At 43.4% G+C, this 15,815-nt stretch overlaps 1 protein-coding gene across 2 annotated transcripts in view; it reads right to left on the bottom strand.

Moving 5' to 3' along the window:
* CCDC170 (coiled-coil domain containing 170) overlaps nt 1-15,815 on the bottom strand; it is a 147,824-nt gene that overhangs the window by 18,285 nt on the left and 113,724 nt on the right. For both annotated transcript variants that reach the window (XM_033940004.1, XM_033940005.1), the window contains exons 9-10: nt 3,574-3,774; nt 1,046-1,219 (exon numbers count right to left, since the gene is read on the bottom strand). In XM_033940004.1, coding sequence (XP_033795895.1) covers nt 1,046-1,219; nt 3,574-3,774 — 375 coding nt within the window. The remainder of the gene's footprint in view (nt 1-1,045; nt 1,220-3,573; nt 3,775-15,815) is intronic.

Raw genomic sequence — 15,815 nt, 5'->3', positions numbered from 1 at the left:
TGGGCGGGATGTGGGCAGGCTTAGACTTAGTCGTACAGCATGTATAACCGAATGTTTTACAACAGAATCTAGATGGAACTTGGACGTTGTGACATAGACCATTTAAAACATGGTCTAAGTCATAAAAGCCCACCTAAAGTCACCAGATAAGCACTGCAAACACATAATACAGACCCCCACACACTACCCCAGTGATCACAGACCCCCCTCAACCCCATAAAAATCATAATCACACCTTTAAAATTCAGCCTCCAGACCATCATCAACTGGCAGCCTGGCATAGGAAAGCGTAGTTGTCCGGCACAGAGGCGGCTTAAGCCATCTTGGGAGTGGGTTAGGGACTCATGGAGAGGAGGACCCATGACTATATGCCCCTGTAATCACTGCATTGATACTTAAACATATGCACTCTATACACCCGCAAAACCCTTTTTTACTCGCATATAAGTGGCTCCTGCAGCCATAAGGGCTATTAGGGTGGTAGATAAGTGGGTCTAGGGGATTCTGGAGGTGGTTTGGGGGACTCACCATGACCTATAAGAGAGCTGTAGGGAGGAGAAGACATGGCACCCTTTTTGTGAAGTTCACAGCAGTGCCCACTATTTAGGTGCCATGCCTGGGTGTTCAGTCCATCACTTTGCAGACCACTCCCATGTGCAACAGGGCTTTGTTCTAGGCATTTTTGACTTGGACAAAAAGTTGGACGAAAATGTGGTATAAAGATAGACGATTTAGCGGCTTGGATGATCAGATCAGCAGGACGTATAGTTAGACAATTTTTGAAACCACAAAATTTTGGTACGTATTTTTCGAAAATGTGTCCTAGGCTGTTTTTTACCTTGGACGACTTGCAGCTTAGACGAAAATGGACTTAGGCGTTCCTTTTGATTATGCCCCTCCACGCGTCTTGTACACCATTCCTGCAGTTTTTGCTTTTGTCCTTCGATTCGATATTTTACTGCAGTTTTGTTGGATTCTTTGCTTGTTGCTATTGCTATCATCTAGCATACTGTACATCTGTGGAATATGGCAAAAGGTATCCTACCTTCCTTTGCAGACCATGAGCAAGAGTCTTGGTTTCAACCACCGCATCCCCTTCCAGTTTCACCAGTTGTTCAGCACGTGCAAGCACTGCCTCTACACGCATGTCAAAGCCAACGTCTGCTACCACCCACTCCAGCTTCATCTTGTCAGAGAGCTGCTCTAAGAATTTGAGGTACTGCAGGAGGACATAAAAAGAGAAGGCAGAAATCAAGAACATGGTGGCAGAGTGTAGGGGCCATTAATTAATTTTCCAATTTAGCTTATACTGGGAAGCAACAACCATTTAACCAGAACCAGCATGGTGGCACACAGCATGTAAATATCTCTTTTACTCATCGCACTAAGGCTGCCATGTAGAGTTCCAGTATCTGTGCATGTCTTGGAGAGAGCTAGATGCTCTGTAGGGTGACGATATCTGTTACTGAGCCAGTATAAGAATTATCCACAGATGTGACACATGAGCACTGAGGACCACAGAGATCCCCTCGTCACCCTTAAAAGAAGTAATACTTACCGCAGAACCTTTATTGGGACGATGGCCTCTCTTTTGAAAAGGGTTTCTCCCCTCACAGGCCTTGAGCAAACTCTGGGCGACATGTACTAAACTGTGTTAGTCTGTAAATCAACTCCGTTACCCACACATCATTAGTAAATACAGGCCTTTGCATAAAATGGGGCCTGTGATACATGCTCTACCAACTGCGCTCCTTGTGTAATTTATTTGATCAAGAAGCGTTCGTTGATTCATGATCCATTGATTCCTCATTTATGGCCTCTTTTACAAAACCGCGCTGGCGGCTGCGCTGCGCCAACAGCCCCGAAGCCCATAGAGATTTAAAGGGCTTCAGGGCTGTTGCCACACGGCTTTGTAAAAGAGGCCGTTAGACTACAGAAATGTACAGGAAAATCAGCCAGTAATATTAAACTTTTACGGGTTTTGCAGAATGTAGTTTTACAAGAAAAGTCAGTAGGAGAAGTTGGTACACAGAAGTCGCAAGGGAGATTTATCCTGAATATGGGAGAGCTTCCTAGACGTAAATTTGTGGGACTAGTCAGATTTGTTAGGCTTGTGGGACAATGATGGTTGATAAGCCGGGTATACAACTACACCAAAGCTAAGTACTCTGTATTAAGATTATAGTTCTAATAAGGACTTACAGTTGAGAGATTACAATATAAGTAATAAAATATATAAAGTAAAAAAACTTTTTATAAAAATTAAGTAGCCCTCAATAGAGATATTTTGGACCGATGATAGCTCACATATGGGCTAGTGAGTCCTTGACCTAGATCAAGTGGCTGCTAACTGTGAGCATTTGAGATCCATAGTCTCTAAGAGATAGCTATTGTGATAAATCAATTTTGGCACTAGCCTTTATTTAGGTATCTTTGGTGGTACAAGATATGTCATAGGATGAAAGTGAGAAGTGGCTTGCGCACGGATTTAAGTAAGGCATCGCTAGGCGTCTGCGATTAGGGCATCATTTATAGACTCTGACCCTTCATGCCTAACTTAGTGTGCACTATTTCACATTCACTCCAAGGATCAAAACATATTCAAAATATTTTCTAGGACTTCAGCAGCACCACTCAGAGATCAATAAACTCTCACTGCAATGAGCTTTACACGCCAACCTCTTCATTAGTCCTTTCTTCATTAAATCTAAAACAGTTTTTCGTCTAAACAATCTTTTTTCTTCTCTTATTTTTATGAGCAACCTCGTGAGAACACAGGAATTCACGACATTGCCTTAAGAACTTGAAGCAGCCATTTTAGATAGCGGCTCTGCACGGGACAGGAGCATAGGAAGATCGCTCCTGGCTCAGTTCACTGCTAGACCACAAAGGCTTTCAAGGTAGGTTTTCTAGAGGTGTGAGGTGGGAGTTGTCATGTTTCAGAATCAGCCTGAACAGGAGGCAGGAGAGATCCCTCCTGTCCTGGCTCACTGCTGGACCACCAGGGTTTACAGCAGGCTCATGGCAGGCTTGCAAGACATCAGGGGAGAGAGGGATGGGGATAGGGTGAAGAGCCCGGCAGTGCAGAGGAGGGAAAGAGGGAAGGAGGGAGGCTCGGCACAGAGTCTGGCAGGGCAAGGCACCTGAATTTAAATCCTCGGTTTATATTTGAGTTAACCTTTTTCCCTTTTTAGGAGAAAAATGTTACCTCAGTTTATATCTGAGTATATACGGTAGGTCTTTTTTTTTTTTTTTACCTTTTATTGGAGCTTTATATGTAAACTGGTAATTTGGTACAGCTTGACCTTATATCAAATTTTAATAAATAAAAGGAAAGGAAAGAAGGAGACCTTCTTTACCCCACCCCCCATATCTAGATCTTTAGAATGGACCATGCACCTTGTTCGGAGGAGGATAACCTCCCTCCTCTTCTCTGGGCTCTCTGAGACATTTTTGCTCATTTGTCTGGAATGTTGAATTCATCCTTTGTCACTATAGCATCACAGTACTCCATAGGAAGTTCTCTGATGTGCTGACTCATAATGATAGCAGACAGCACCTCTTCAGCCTTACCTTTTGCTTCTCCATGCTTAATCCTTCTCGCAACACCTCTCTAGATGCCAGCTCTCCCTCCAAATGCGCCAGCCGAGCTTGGACAATCTCCAGTTGCTGCTCGGCTTTCTCAGCCTTCTGCAGAGCTTCCTCATGCAACTGTGTTTGAATCTGCAGCTGTTCTGTCATTTTGGAAATCCTAGACTCCAGCTGAGATACCAGCTAGGAAACAAAAACATAAAGTGATGCTACATGTATTTAACAAACAGAAAGCTGTGGTGACTTTTCCCCTTCATCACCTAAGAGAAGTTCTCAGGATGACAGAATTATTCCTTGCATTGAAAGTCAGACTGAGAAAACAACAATAAACCATCATCAGAATTTTCTCAAAAAATTTTAGGTTGTCAGTTTAACCCCAGTGACACTCAGGATGAGTTGGGAAGCCAGCAGTCTCTCAGTCCTCATGAAAATGCATGTCATAGAAACAGAGGCAGGTCATATGGTGCCCCAAAAAAAATCGGTTCATGGACATAATCGCAGAAGACAAAGGCACGCGCCGACAACTGAGCGCAAGATGGAGGCGCGCGCCAAAGAAAATTACTGTTTTTAGGGGCTCCGACAAGGGGTTTTGTTGGGGAGCCCCCCACTATACTTAATACAGATCACGGCGGCGTTGTGGGGGGTTGTAACCCCCCACATTTTACTGGAAACTTAACTTTTTCCCTAAAAACAGGGAAAAAGTGAAGTTTTCAGTAAAATGTGGGGGGTTACAACCCCCCAAACCCCCCACAACGCAGCGCGATCTGTATTAAGTAAAGTGGGGGGTTTCCCCCCACGCCCCCCCATCGGAGCCCCTAAAAACAGTAATTTTCTTCGGCGCGCGCCTCCGCACTGCGCTCAATTGTCTGCGTGCGCTTTTGATCTGACACCAAAAAAGCACTATTCTATTAGCCATATTAGGTGGAGTTATAGAACAGCGCTTATGCCCAGGACTAAATATAGGCACTGCCATTTGCACTAACGAAAACATGGTGCAACTGCCTGTGCCTAAATTTAGTCACAGATACCATTACAGGCAGTCCCAGTTTAAGAACACCCGACTTACGTCAAACTTATACTTACAAGAAGGAAGACTTCTGGGTCAGCCGCGAGCCACGTGCAGGAACCAGCAGCTGCAGCTTTGCGAAGTGTGACTGGGAGGAGAGAGCCGGCCAGAGGAGGTAAACACCCACAAGAGGAACAAATTTGAGACACTGAACGGAGAGAAAGACGATGATGGACGCTTTGGAACACCAGGGTCGCGTTGGGACACAAAAGGAAGAAAGGGAGCACAAACTTCGGACAAAGGAGGGAGGAAGCATGAACTTGGGACATAGGATGGAAGAATGGAGGGAGTGAGGGAAAGAGATACTGAGGTGGGAGAAAAGAAAAGGAGAATTGTTGGGCATGAGTGTTTGAGTGAGAGGGAAAGAGATGGTACACATGGGGAAATGAAGAAAGAATTGTTGGGCATAGGGAGAGAGAAATTTTGGACATGGCGGTAGGAGAGGCATGAAGTACAAATGCATGGGAAAAACAGAGATAAGAGGGAGAAATGTTGGATGCGGTGATGGAGAGAGAACAGTGGGACGGATGAAAAGCAAAAGTGTAAACCTATCTTTTCTTGCTATTTAAACTACAGTACTTTATTTTGAGGACTAAATTGTTGTGTGAACAGTACGAGCAGCCAAGTTAAGTTCACTGCATTTGTTACTTCTTAGAAAAGCCAGAATTATTAGTTACTTTCCTGAACAAGTTTCCATCTGCTGGTATTCATCTAAAAAGCACCATTTACTGCAGCTCGTAAGAAAACAGGAAGTGTGCTGCCTCATGTAGTAACTTGTATGCAATGTATACAACTAGATCTTGTGACATTATTAGACCCTAATACCAGATGTTCACAGGCATGCAGAACAGGCTTCTTCTGAAAATGTTCTTTCAATGCCAGCTTGACATTATTTCACTCGTAAAAGAAGCAGCGACCCAATATGACTTCCCTTCAAGTTCTGAACTTGAAAAGAAAGATTATCTTTACATGCAATCACATGGCAGGGAAGCTATGTTGAGCAGCCAAACAGCCTACCAGATCCATATTGTTCCTCCTTCTTTCTACTCAAGTCATTGATAGTTTATGAAGATATGCCTTAGTTAAAACTTGTTTCATTATGATGGTTACTTTCACAATAATAAGTACAACTATTATTGAACAGTGGGGCTAGTGCAGTGGTCTCAAACTCAAACCCTATGCAGGGCCACATTTTGGATTTGTGGGTACTTGGAAGGCCTCAGAAAAAATAGTTAATGTCTTATTAAAGAAATGACAATTTTGCATGAGGTAAAACTCTTTATAGTTTATAAATCTTTCCTTTTGGCTAAGTCTTAATAATAATATTGTCATTTACAGCTAAAGAGACATATGACCAAGAAACTGTTTTATTTTACTTTTGTGATTATGATAAACATACCGAGAGCCTCAAAATAGTACCTGGCGGGCCACATGTGGTCCCCGGGCTGCGAGTTTGAGACCACTGGACTAGTGTCATGAAATAACTACACTGATACTTAAGAAAATCCCACTCAGTCCAAAATTCCTACAAAATATGCTATCAGCTTATAAATTATAAACAAAAAGAAGGGTCATAAAAGCCTCAGAAAAACAGTGGGGTTACAAAATAATTCATATCCAGTACTCTTGCTTTCAATCACAGGCATAAAAAGCTCCTTCCTTCAAATTTTAAAATTCTATTTTTTTTTCTCAAAAAATCTCCTTAAAAGTACTAGGTATTACTAAATGTTACATCATTGTTTTCATGCATATATTTTATTTTTGTTAAGAAGTGTTTCAAGATGGAACTTCTTTCTACGTGGATGTAGTCTACAGACCTCCGACTCAATCGCAGCAAATTGATAAGGATCTGATTGTGGATATCCAAAAGTTTGGAAGGAAAGAGGAGATTCTGCTGTTAAGAGATTTCAACCTGCCGAATGCAGACTGGAATGTTCCATCTGCGGAATCGGAAAGAAGTAGGGAGATTGTGGATGCCTTTCAAGAGGCTCTGCTCAAACAAATGGTGACGGAACCCACAAGGGAAAAAGTGATATTGGATCTGGTCCTCACAAATGGAGAGAGTATCTCTAATGTTCGAGTGGGTGATCACCTGGGAAGTAACGATCAACAAACGGTTTGGTTTGATATAACGGCTAAAGTGGAGAACGGCCGCACGTTACTTAAAGTCCTAGATTTCAAATGTACGGACTTTAATACAATGGGAGAGTACCTGAAGAAAGAGCTGTTAGGATGGGAGGACATAAGAGAAATGGAAAGACAGTGGTCTAAGCTGAAAGGAGCGATAAAAATGGCTACGGACCTTTATGTGAAGAAAATCAATAAAAACAAGAGAAAAAGGAAGCCGATATGGCTCTCCAAACTAGTGGCAGAGAGAATAAAGGCGAAAGAGTTGGCGTTCATGAAATATTAAAAAACCCAAGAAGAGGAGAGCAGAAAGGACTACAGGGTGAAACTGAAAGAAGCCAAGAGAGAGATACGTCTAGCGAAAGCACAGGCGGAAGAACAAATGGATAAAAATGTAAAAAAAGGAGACAAAAATTTTTCCAGATATATTAGTGAAAGGAGGAAGATGAAAAATGGAATTGCTAAACTAAAAGATGCTTGGAACCGATATGTGGAGAGTGATGAGGAAAAAGCAAATGTGCTAAACAAATACGTCTGTTCTGTGTTCACAGAAGAAAATCCTGGAGAAGGACCGAGATTGTCTGGCAAAGTTACACGAGAAAATGGGAGTAGATTCTGTGTCATTCACGGAGGAGAGCAACTTGAAAAACTGAAGGTGGACAAAGCGATGGGACCAGACTGGATCCATCCCAGGATACTAAGGGAGCTCATAGAGGTTCTGGCGAGTCCTATTAAAGACTTGTTCAACAAATCTCTGGAGACGGGAGTGATTCCTGGGGATTGGAGGAGAGCGGATGTGGTCCCTATTCATAAAAGTGGTCACAGGGATGAAGCAGGAAACTACAGGCCGGTGAGCCTCACTTCAGTTGTTGGAAAAATAATGGAAGTGCTGCTGAAAGAAAGGACAGTGTACTTCCTTGAATCTAATGGGTTACAGGATCCGAGGCAACATGGCTTTACAAAAGGTAAATCATGCCAAAAAAACTTGATTGAATTTTTTGATTGGGTGACCAGAGAGCTGGATCGAGGACATATGCTAGATGTAATTTACTTAGATTTCAGCAAAGCCTTTGAAACAGTTCCTCATAGGAGGCTGTTGAACAAACTTGAAGGACTGAAGTTAGAACATAAGAACATAAGCCGTGCCTCTGATGGGTCAGACCTGAGGTCCATCATACCCAGCAGTCCGCTCATGCGGCGGCCCATCAGGTCCAGGACCTGTATACTAGCCCTCTATCTACACCCTTCTATCCCCTTTTCCTTCAGAAAATTGTCAAATCCCTTCTTGAACTCCGATACCGTCTGCTCACGAGGCGGCCCATCAGGTCCAGGACCTGTATACTAGCCCTCTATCTATACCCTTCTATCCCCTTTTCCTTCAGAAAATTGTCCAATCCCTTCTTGAACTCCAATACCATACCCTGTCCTATCATTCCCTCTGGAAGCGCGTTCCAGGTATCCACCACCCGTTGGGTGAAGAAGAACTTCCTAGCATTGGTTCTGAATCTGTCCCCTTTTAATTTTTCGGAATGATCTCTCGTTCTTGTAGTTGTCGAAAGTTTGAAGAATCTGTCCCTCTCCACTTTCTCTATGCCCTTCGTGATCTTATAAGTCTCTATCATTTTCCCTCTAAGTCTCCGCTTCTCCAGCAAAAAAAGCCCCAGTCTCTCTAATCTTTCAGTGTATGAAAGGTTTTCCATACCTTTTATCAAATGCGCCGCTCTCTTCTGAACCCTCTCGAGTATCGCCATATCCTTCTTTAGGTACGGCAACCAATATTGGACGCAGTACTCCAGATGCGGACGCACCATCGCCCGATACAAACATAGAAACATAGACATAGAAACATAGAATATGACTGCAGAAAAGGGCCGGTGGCCCAACAAGTCTGCCCACTCCAGAACCCTCCCTCAGCTAAAATGCCTTCTCTAGAGCCTCCTCTCCATGATCCGTCCTTTAAGCATGACTCTGTAGCGACCCCACTTGTCTGTCCCAACCCCACTTGTCTGTCCCAACGTCTTTTAAAGTCGAGCACGTCGCTGGCCTCTACCACTTGTCGTGGAAGGCCATTCCATCGATCAATCACCCTTTCGGTGAAGAAGTACTTCCTGGTGTCTCCATGAAATCTTCCCCCTTTAAGTTTTAGCGGATGTCCTCTTGTTGCCATGGGACCCCTAAGAAAAAAGATGTCTTCCTCCACTTCGATGCGGCCCGTGATGTATTTAAATGTTTCAATCATGTCCCCTCTTTCTCTGCGCTCCTCGAGAGAATATAGGCGTAGTCTGGTCAGACGTTCCTCATAAGGGAGATCCCTGAGTCCCGAGACCAGGATCGATTCCAGTCTCCACACATCTTTTCGATAATGCGGCCTCCAGAACTGGACACAGTACTCTAGGTGGGGTCTCACCAGGATAACTTCTTTCGTTCTGCTTGTAATACCCTGCTTGATTATTCCTAGCATTCTATTTGCTTTCTTAGCAGCCGCTGTGCATTGTGCTGATGGCTTCATTGTCATGTCCACTATTACTCCCAAGTCCCTTTCTTGGGAACTCTCACTCAATAACAGCCCTCCCATTGTGTAGCTGTACCTCAGGTTTCTGTTTCCTATGTGTATGACTTTGCATTTCTCTACATTGAACTTCATCTGCCATCTCGTCGCCCACTCCCCTAGTTTGTTTAGGTCTCTGTAAATCTTCGCAGTCCTAGCCCCATTGAATAACTTGGTGTCATCTGCAAATTTTATTACTTCGCTCTTCATTCCCGTTTCTAGATCATTTATAAATACATTGAATAGCAGTGGTCTAAGCACCTCTGCGGAACACCACTCGTGACCTTCCTCCAGTCCGAGTAGTGGCCCTTCACTCCTACCCTCTGCTTTCTGCCCACCAACCAATTCCTGATCCATCTGTGTACGTCTCCTTTCACCCCATGGTTCTTTAGTTTCCAAAGTAGGCATTCATGGGGTACCTTGTCAAAGGCTTTTTGGAAGTCTAAGTATACAATGTCTATGGGGTCCCCTTTGTCCATCCATTTGTTAATTCCTTCGAAGAAGTGCAATAAGTTTGTCAGGCACGATCTTCCCTTGCAGAAGCCATGTTGGTTTGTTTTCATAAGTTTATGCCTCTCTAGATGCTCCTCGATGCTATCTTTTATCAGTGCTTCCGCCATTTTCCCTGGAACCGAGGTCAGACTTACCGGTCTGTAGTTCCCCGGGTCACCTATCGAGCACTTTTTAAAGATGGGCGTAACATTGGCTATCTTCCAATCCTCCGGGATCACGCCTGTTTTCAGGGATAGATTACAAACCTGCTGTAGTAGCTCCGCTATTTCCTCTTTTAGTTCTTTCAATACTCTAGGGTGGATTCCGTCCGGGCCTGGCGATTTGTCAGATTTTAATTTTTCTATCTGCCTGTGTACGTCCTCAAGGATTACTTCCATGGATGTTAATTTCTCTGCTTGGTCTCCTTTGAAGATTTGTTCAGGTTCCGGTATGTTGGATGTGTCTTCTTTTGTAATTACTGACGAAAAGAACATGTTTAGTCTTTCCGCCACTTCTTTCTCCTCCTTCACCACCTCCTTCCTATCTCCGTCATCCAGCGGTCCCACCTCCTCCCTAGCCGGCTGCTTCCCTTTAACATATCTGAAGAACGGTTTGAAATTTCATGCTTCCCTGGCTAGCCTCTCTTCATATTCTCTTTTTGCTTTTCTAACCACAAGGTGACATTCTTTTTGATACTTCCTGTGTTCATTTCAGTTCTCCTCGGTTTTGCTCTTTTTCCATTTCTTGAATGAATTCTTCTTATCCCCTATCGCTTTCTTCACTTCTTTAGTTATCCATGCCGGGTCTTTTGTTCGGCTCTTTTTGCACCCTTTTCTGAATCTGGGGACATACCGATTTTGTGCCTCGCTTACCATGTCCTTGAATAAAGACCAGGCTTGCTCTACAGTGATGAACTGGGTTAGAAACTAGCTGTTGGACAGACGCCAGAGGGTGGTGGTTAATGGAAGTCGCTTGGAGGAAAAAAAGGTGAGTAGTGGAGTCCCTCAGGGTTCGGTGCTGGGGCCAATCCTGTTCAATATGTTTGTGAGTGACATTGCTGAAGGGTTAGAAGGAAAAGTGTGCCTTTTTGCAGATTATACCAAGATTTGTAACAGAGTAGACACCGAAGCGGGAGTGGAAAATATGAAAAAGGATCTGCAAAAGTTAGAAGAATGGTCTAATGCCTGGCAACTAAAATTCAATGCAAAGAAATGCAGAGTAATGCATTTGGGGATTAATAGTCGGAAGGAACCGTATATGCTGGGAGGTGAGAAGCTGATATGCACGGACGGGGAGAGGGACCTTGGGGTGATAGTGTCCGAAGATCTAAAGGCGAAAAAACAGTGTGACAAGGCAGTGGCTGCTGCCAGAAGGATGCTGGGCTGTATAAAGAGAGGTATAACCAGTAGAAGGAAGAAGGTGTTGATGCCCCTGTACAGGTCATTGGTAAGGCCCCACTCGGAGTATTGTGTTCAGTTTTGGAGACCGTATCTGGCGAAGGACGTAAGAAGACTTGAAGCGATCCAGAGGAGGGTGACGAAAATGATAGGAGGCTTGCTTCAGAAGACATATGAGGAGAGACTGGCAGCCCTGAATATGTATACCCTAGAGGAAAGGAGAGACAGGGGAGATATGATTCAGACGTTCAAATACTTGAAGGGTATTAACGTAGAACATAATCTTTTCCAGAGAACGGAAAATGGTAAAACCAGAGGACATAATTTGAGGTTGGGGGGTAGTAGATTCAAAGGCAATGTTAGGAAATTCTACTTTACGGAGAGGGTGGTGGATGCCTGGAATGCACTCCCGAGAGAGTAAAACTGTGACTGAGTTCAAAGAAGCATGGGGTGAACACAGAGAATCAAGAATCAGAAAATAATATTAAAAATTGAACTAAGGCCAGTACTAGGCAGACTAGCACGGTCTGCTTCTGTATATGGCCATTTGGTGGAGGATGGGCTGGGGAGGGCTTCAATGACCGGGAGAGTTTAGATGGGATGGAGTAGGTTTCAATGGAGATTTCGGCAGTAGGAACCGGGTAAAGCTTTGGATTCTTGCCCAGAAATAGCTAAGAAGAAAAAATTTAAAAAATTTAAATTGAATCAGGTTGGGCAGACTAGATGGGCCATTTGTGTCTTTATCTGCCATCATCTACTATGTCTCTTTAATGTTTAAGCTGTAGCATCCCAATTCTTTTAAGTCAGCTTTCTCACATCCACTCAATCCGCTCTCTGACCAGATCTGCCAAGTAGTATCTACCTCATTTTACTACCTCCAGCAGCTACAGAAAATCAGATGATACTTTTCAGAGTTGGACTTTGCCCATTATACGTTTTCATCCTCTCCTGTATGGACTATTGCAACATGCTCCTAAATGGGCTTAATGCAAAAAACACCCATCGACTATGAGTACAAAATGCTGCCATCTGACTCCTACAGAACTTTCACAAATAAAACACGATCTCCACTGCCAATCAACAAACGATATATTTCAAAGGCCTAGTAATGGCCTACAAACTCTTCCATGACATGGTACCAGCCTATATGGCTAACTACTATACTGCATTCATAAGGAGGTAGTTAAACTAAAGTTGGATAAAGGGATGGGACCAGATGGCATACATTCGGGGGTACCAAAGGAACTTAGGAAAATTCTGGCGCCTCCACTGGCTGATCTTCTTAATGCTTCTCTAGAGATGCGAGAGGTCCTGGAGGAATGGAGAAGGGTGGATGCAATCCCTCTCCACAAAAGCAGGTAAGGAGGAGGTTGAGAACTACAAGTCGGTAAAGTCTGATTTCTGTGGTAAGTAAATTAATGGAAATGCTTTTAAAAGAGAATAGTGAGATTTCTGGAATACAATGGGTTGCAAGACTCGAGACAGCATGGTTTGATTAGAGGAAAGTCTTGTCAGACAATTAAATACATTTTTTGAATGGGTGACCAGATAGTTGGATTGAGGAACATAAGAATTGCAGCTGCTGGGTCAGACCAGTGGTCCATCCTGCCCAGCAGTCCGCTCACGCGGCAGCCCTCAGGTCAAAGACCAGTGCTCTAAATGAGTCCAGCCTCAGCTGCGTACATTTCAGTTTCAGAGGAACTTGTTCAACTTTGTCTTGAAACCCTGGAGGGTGTTTTCCCCTATAACAGATTCCGGAAGAGCGTTCCAGTTTTCCACCACTCTCTGGGTGAAGAAGAATTTCCTTATATTTGTATGGAATCTATCCCCTTTCAACTTTAGAGAGTGCCCTCTCATTCTCCCTACCTTGGAAAGGATGAACAGTCTGTCTTTATCTATTAAGTCTATTCCCTTCAGTATTTTGAACGTTTCGATCAAGTCTCCTCTCAGTTTCCCCTTTTCAAGGGAGAAGAGGCCCAGTTTCTCCAATCTCTCATTGTACGGCAACTCCTCCAGCCCCTTAACCATTTTAGTTACTCTTCTCTGGACCCTTTTGAGTAGTACTGTGTCCTTCTTCATGTACGGCGACCAGTGCTGGACGCAGTACTCCAGGTGAGGGCGCACCATGGCCCGGTACTGCGGCATTTTAACCCTCACCGAACTGTTTGTGATCCCCTTTTTAATCATTCCTAGCATTCTGTTTGCCCTTTTCGCCGCCGCCACACATTGCACAGACGGCTTCATCAACTTGTCGATCAGAACTCCCAAGTCTCTTTCCTGGGAGGTCTCTCCAAGTATTGCCCCGAACATCCTGTATTCATGCATGAGATTTTTGTTACCGACATGCATCACTTTACACTTATCTACGTTGAACCTCATTTGCCATGTTGATGCCCATTTCTCAAGCTTGATTATGTCACGTTGGAGATCTTCACAGTCCCCCTGTGTTTTCACTACTCTGAATAACTTCGTATCATCCGCAAATTTAATCACCTCACTCATCGTACCAATGGCCAGATCGTATATAAAGATGTTGAAGAGCACAGGTCCAAGCGCCGAGCCCTGTTGCACCCCGCTGGTGACGCTCTTCCAGTCCGAGTATTGTCCATTTATCCCCACTCTCTGTTTCCTATGCTCCAGCCAGTTTTTAATCCACGTGAGTATTTCACCCTTGATTCCATGACTCGCAATCTTCTGTAGTCGTTCATGTGGAACCTTGTTGAACGCCTTCTGAAAATCCAGATAAACAATGTCGACCGTGTCGCCCTTGTCTATCCGCCTGTTTACTCCCTCAAAGAAGTGCAGCAAGTTCGTCAGACAAAATCTGCCTTTGCTGAAACCGTGCTGGCTGGTCCTCATTGGACCGTTTCTGTCCAGGTGATCAATGATGCGGTCCTTTATCAGCGCCTCTACCATCTTTCCCGGTACCGAGGTCAGACTCACCGGTCTATAGTTTCCCGGATCTCCCCTAGATGTGGTGTACATGTATTAAGATTTTAGCAAAGCCTTTGACACAGTTCTGCACAGAAGACTAATAAAAGTGAGTGCTCTCAGTATGGGCCCCAAAGTGAATGGATTAGAAACTGGTTAAATGGAAGGCAACAGAGTAGCGGTAAATGAAGTTCACTCTGAGGAAAGGGATGGTACTAGTGGTGCTAGTGGTGTGCCACAAGGTTGGGCTCCTGGACCATTTCTTTTTAACATTGTAGTACGCAATATAGCTGAAGAACTGTCTGGCATGGTTTGCCTCTTTGTGAATGAAATCATAATATGCAATAGATTAGAAACCACTTATGGTATGGACAACATGAGGAGGGGCACAGAAAAGCTTGAAGATATGGATCAGAATTTGACAGCTAAGATTTAATGCAAAAAAATGCAGAGTCATGCATTTAGGCTGCAAAAAACCCAAGAGAGCGGTACAGCTTAGGGGTGAAGAATTTTTGTGCACAAAAGAGCAGGACTTTGTGTTATTGTATGTGATGATCTTAAGGTAGAAAAGGCAATGGCAAAATCTAGAAGGATGCATGGAGGCATAGGGAGATGAATGGCCAACATGAAAAAGGTGATATGCCTCTATATAAGACTATTGTGAGACCCCCATTTAGAATAATTCTGGACACCACACTTTCTTTTTTTTTTTTTTTGTAAATCTTTATTCATTTTCATATCTTACAACAAATGTATAATAATCAATAAAAATAATTTTTACAAATCACTTGACAATCTTACTTATAATCATTAAAGTATAAAAGAATCCCTTCCAACCCACCCCATCCATTAATAATAAATTCATTTGAATGGAGACCACACTTTCAAAAAGATATAAACAGGATGGAATCAGTCCAGAGAGCGGCTACTAAAATGGTCAGTGGTCTTCGCCATAAAGTGTATGGAGAGAGACAAAGAGCCTAATGCATTTTTTTACAAGAAAGGCAGGAGAAGGGAGATATGATAGAGATGTTTAATGCCTTTGGGGCATAAATGCATAGGTGGCGAGTGAAAGGAAGCTCTGCAATGAAGATGTAAAGGATGAAAGAGACAGATTCAAGAGTAATCTGAAGAAATATTTCTTCATGGAAAGGGTGAATTAATGGAATAGCCTTCTGGTGGAGGTTGTAGATACAAAAACTATCTAAATTCAAGAAAGCTTGGAACAAATGTACAGGATCTCTAAGGGAGAAGAAGGGACAGTAGATGGCATAGATAGGCAGACTGCATGGGCCATATGATCTTTATCTTCCTTCTTTTTTCTGTGTTTTCTATGTTTAGAAATCAGAGGGGCCCAAGTGGAGATGGAGCAGAAGTGATCTCCATTTGTTCCTATCCCTGCCAGTGCCAGGTTCACAAAGGGCTGGTGACCTCTAATGATAGTCTCACAATGTTGATAGAGGTCAAGCTGCCATGTAATTTGATAGATTTCTTCTTTGTCATGCATTGATTTTGCAGAATATTTTATATTTAAAGTTCATAAGACTCTTGAGACGTTAGAAGACCATTATATGGAGACTGAGCTTGTTGAGGAAATGAAGAGCTTAGTTTCCAAAATAAGGGGGAAATCACTAAGCTGTGATAAAATATTGCATTTTACTGC

This window comes from Geotrypetes seraphini, chromosome 3 (genome assembly GCF_902459505.1).
Source record: "Geotrypetes seraphini chromosome 3, aGeoSer1.1, whole genome shotgun sequence".
NCBI classification, from domain to species: domain Eukaryota; kingdom Metazoa; phylum Chordata; class Amphibia; order Gymnophiona; family Dermophiidae; genus Geotrypetes; species Geotrypetes seraphini.
Note: the sequence above shows the minus strand (reverse complement) of the source record. Positions and strands in the feature narration are given on the sequence as shown.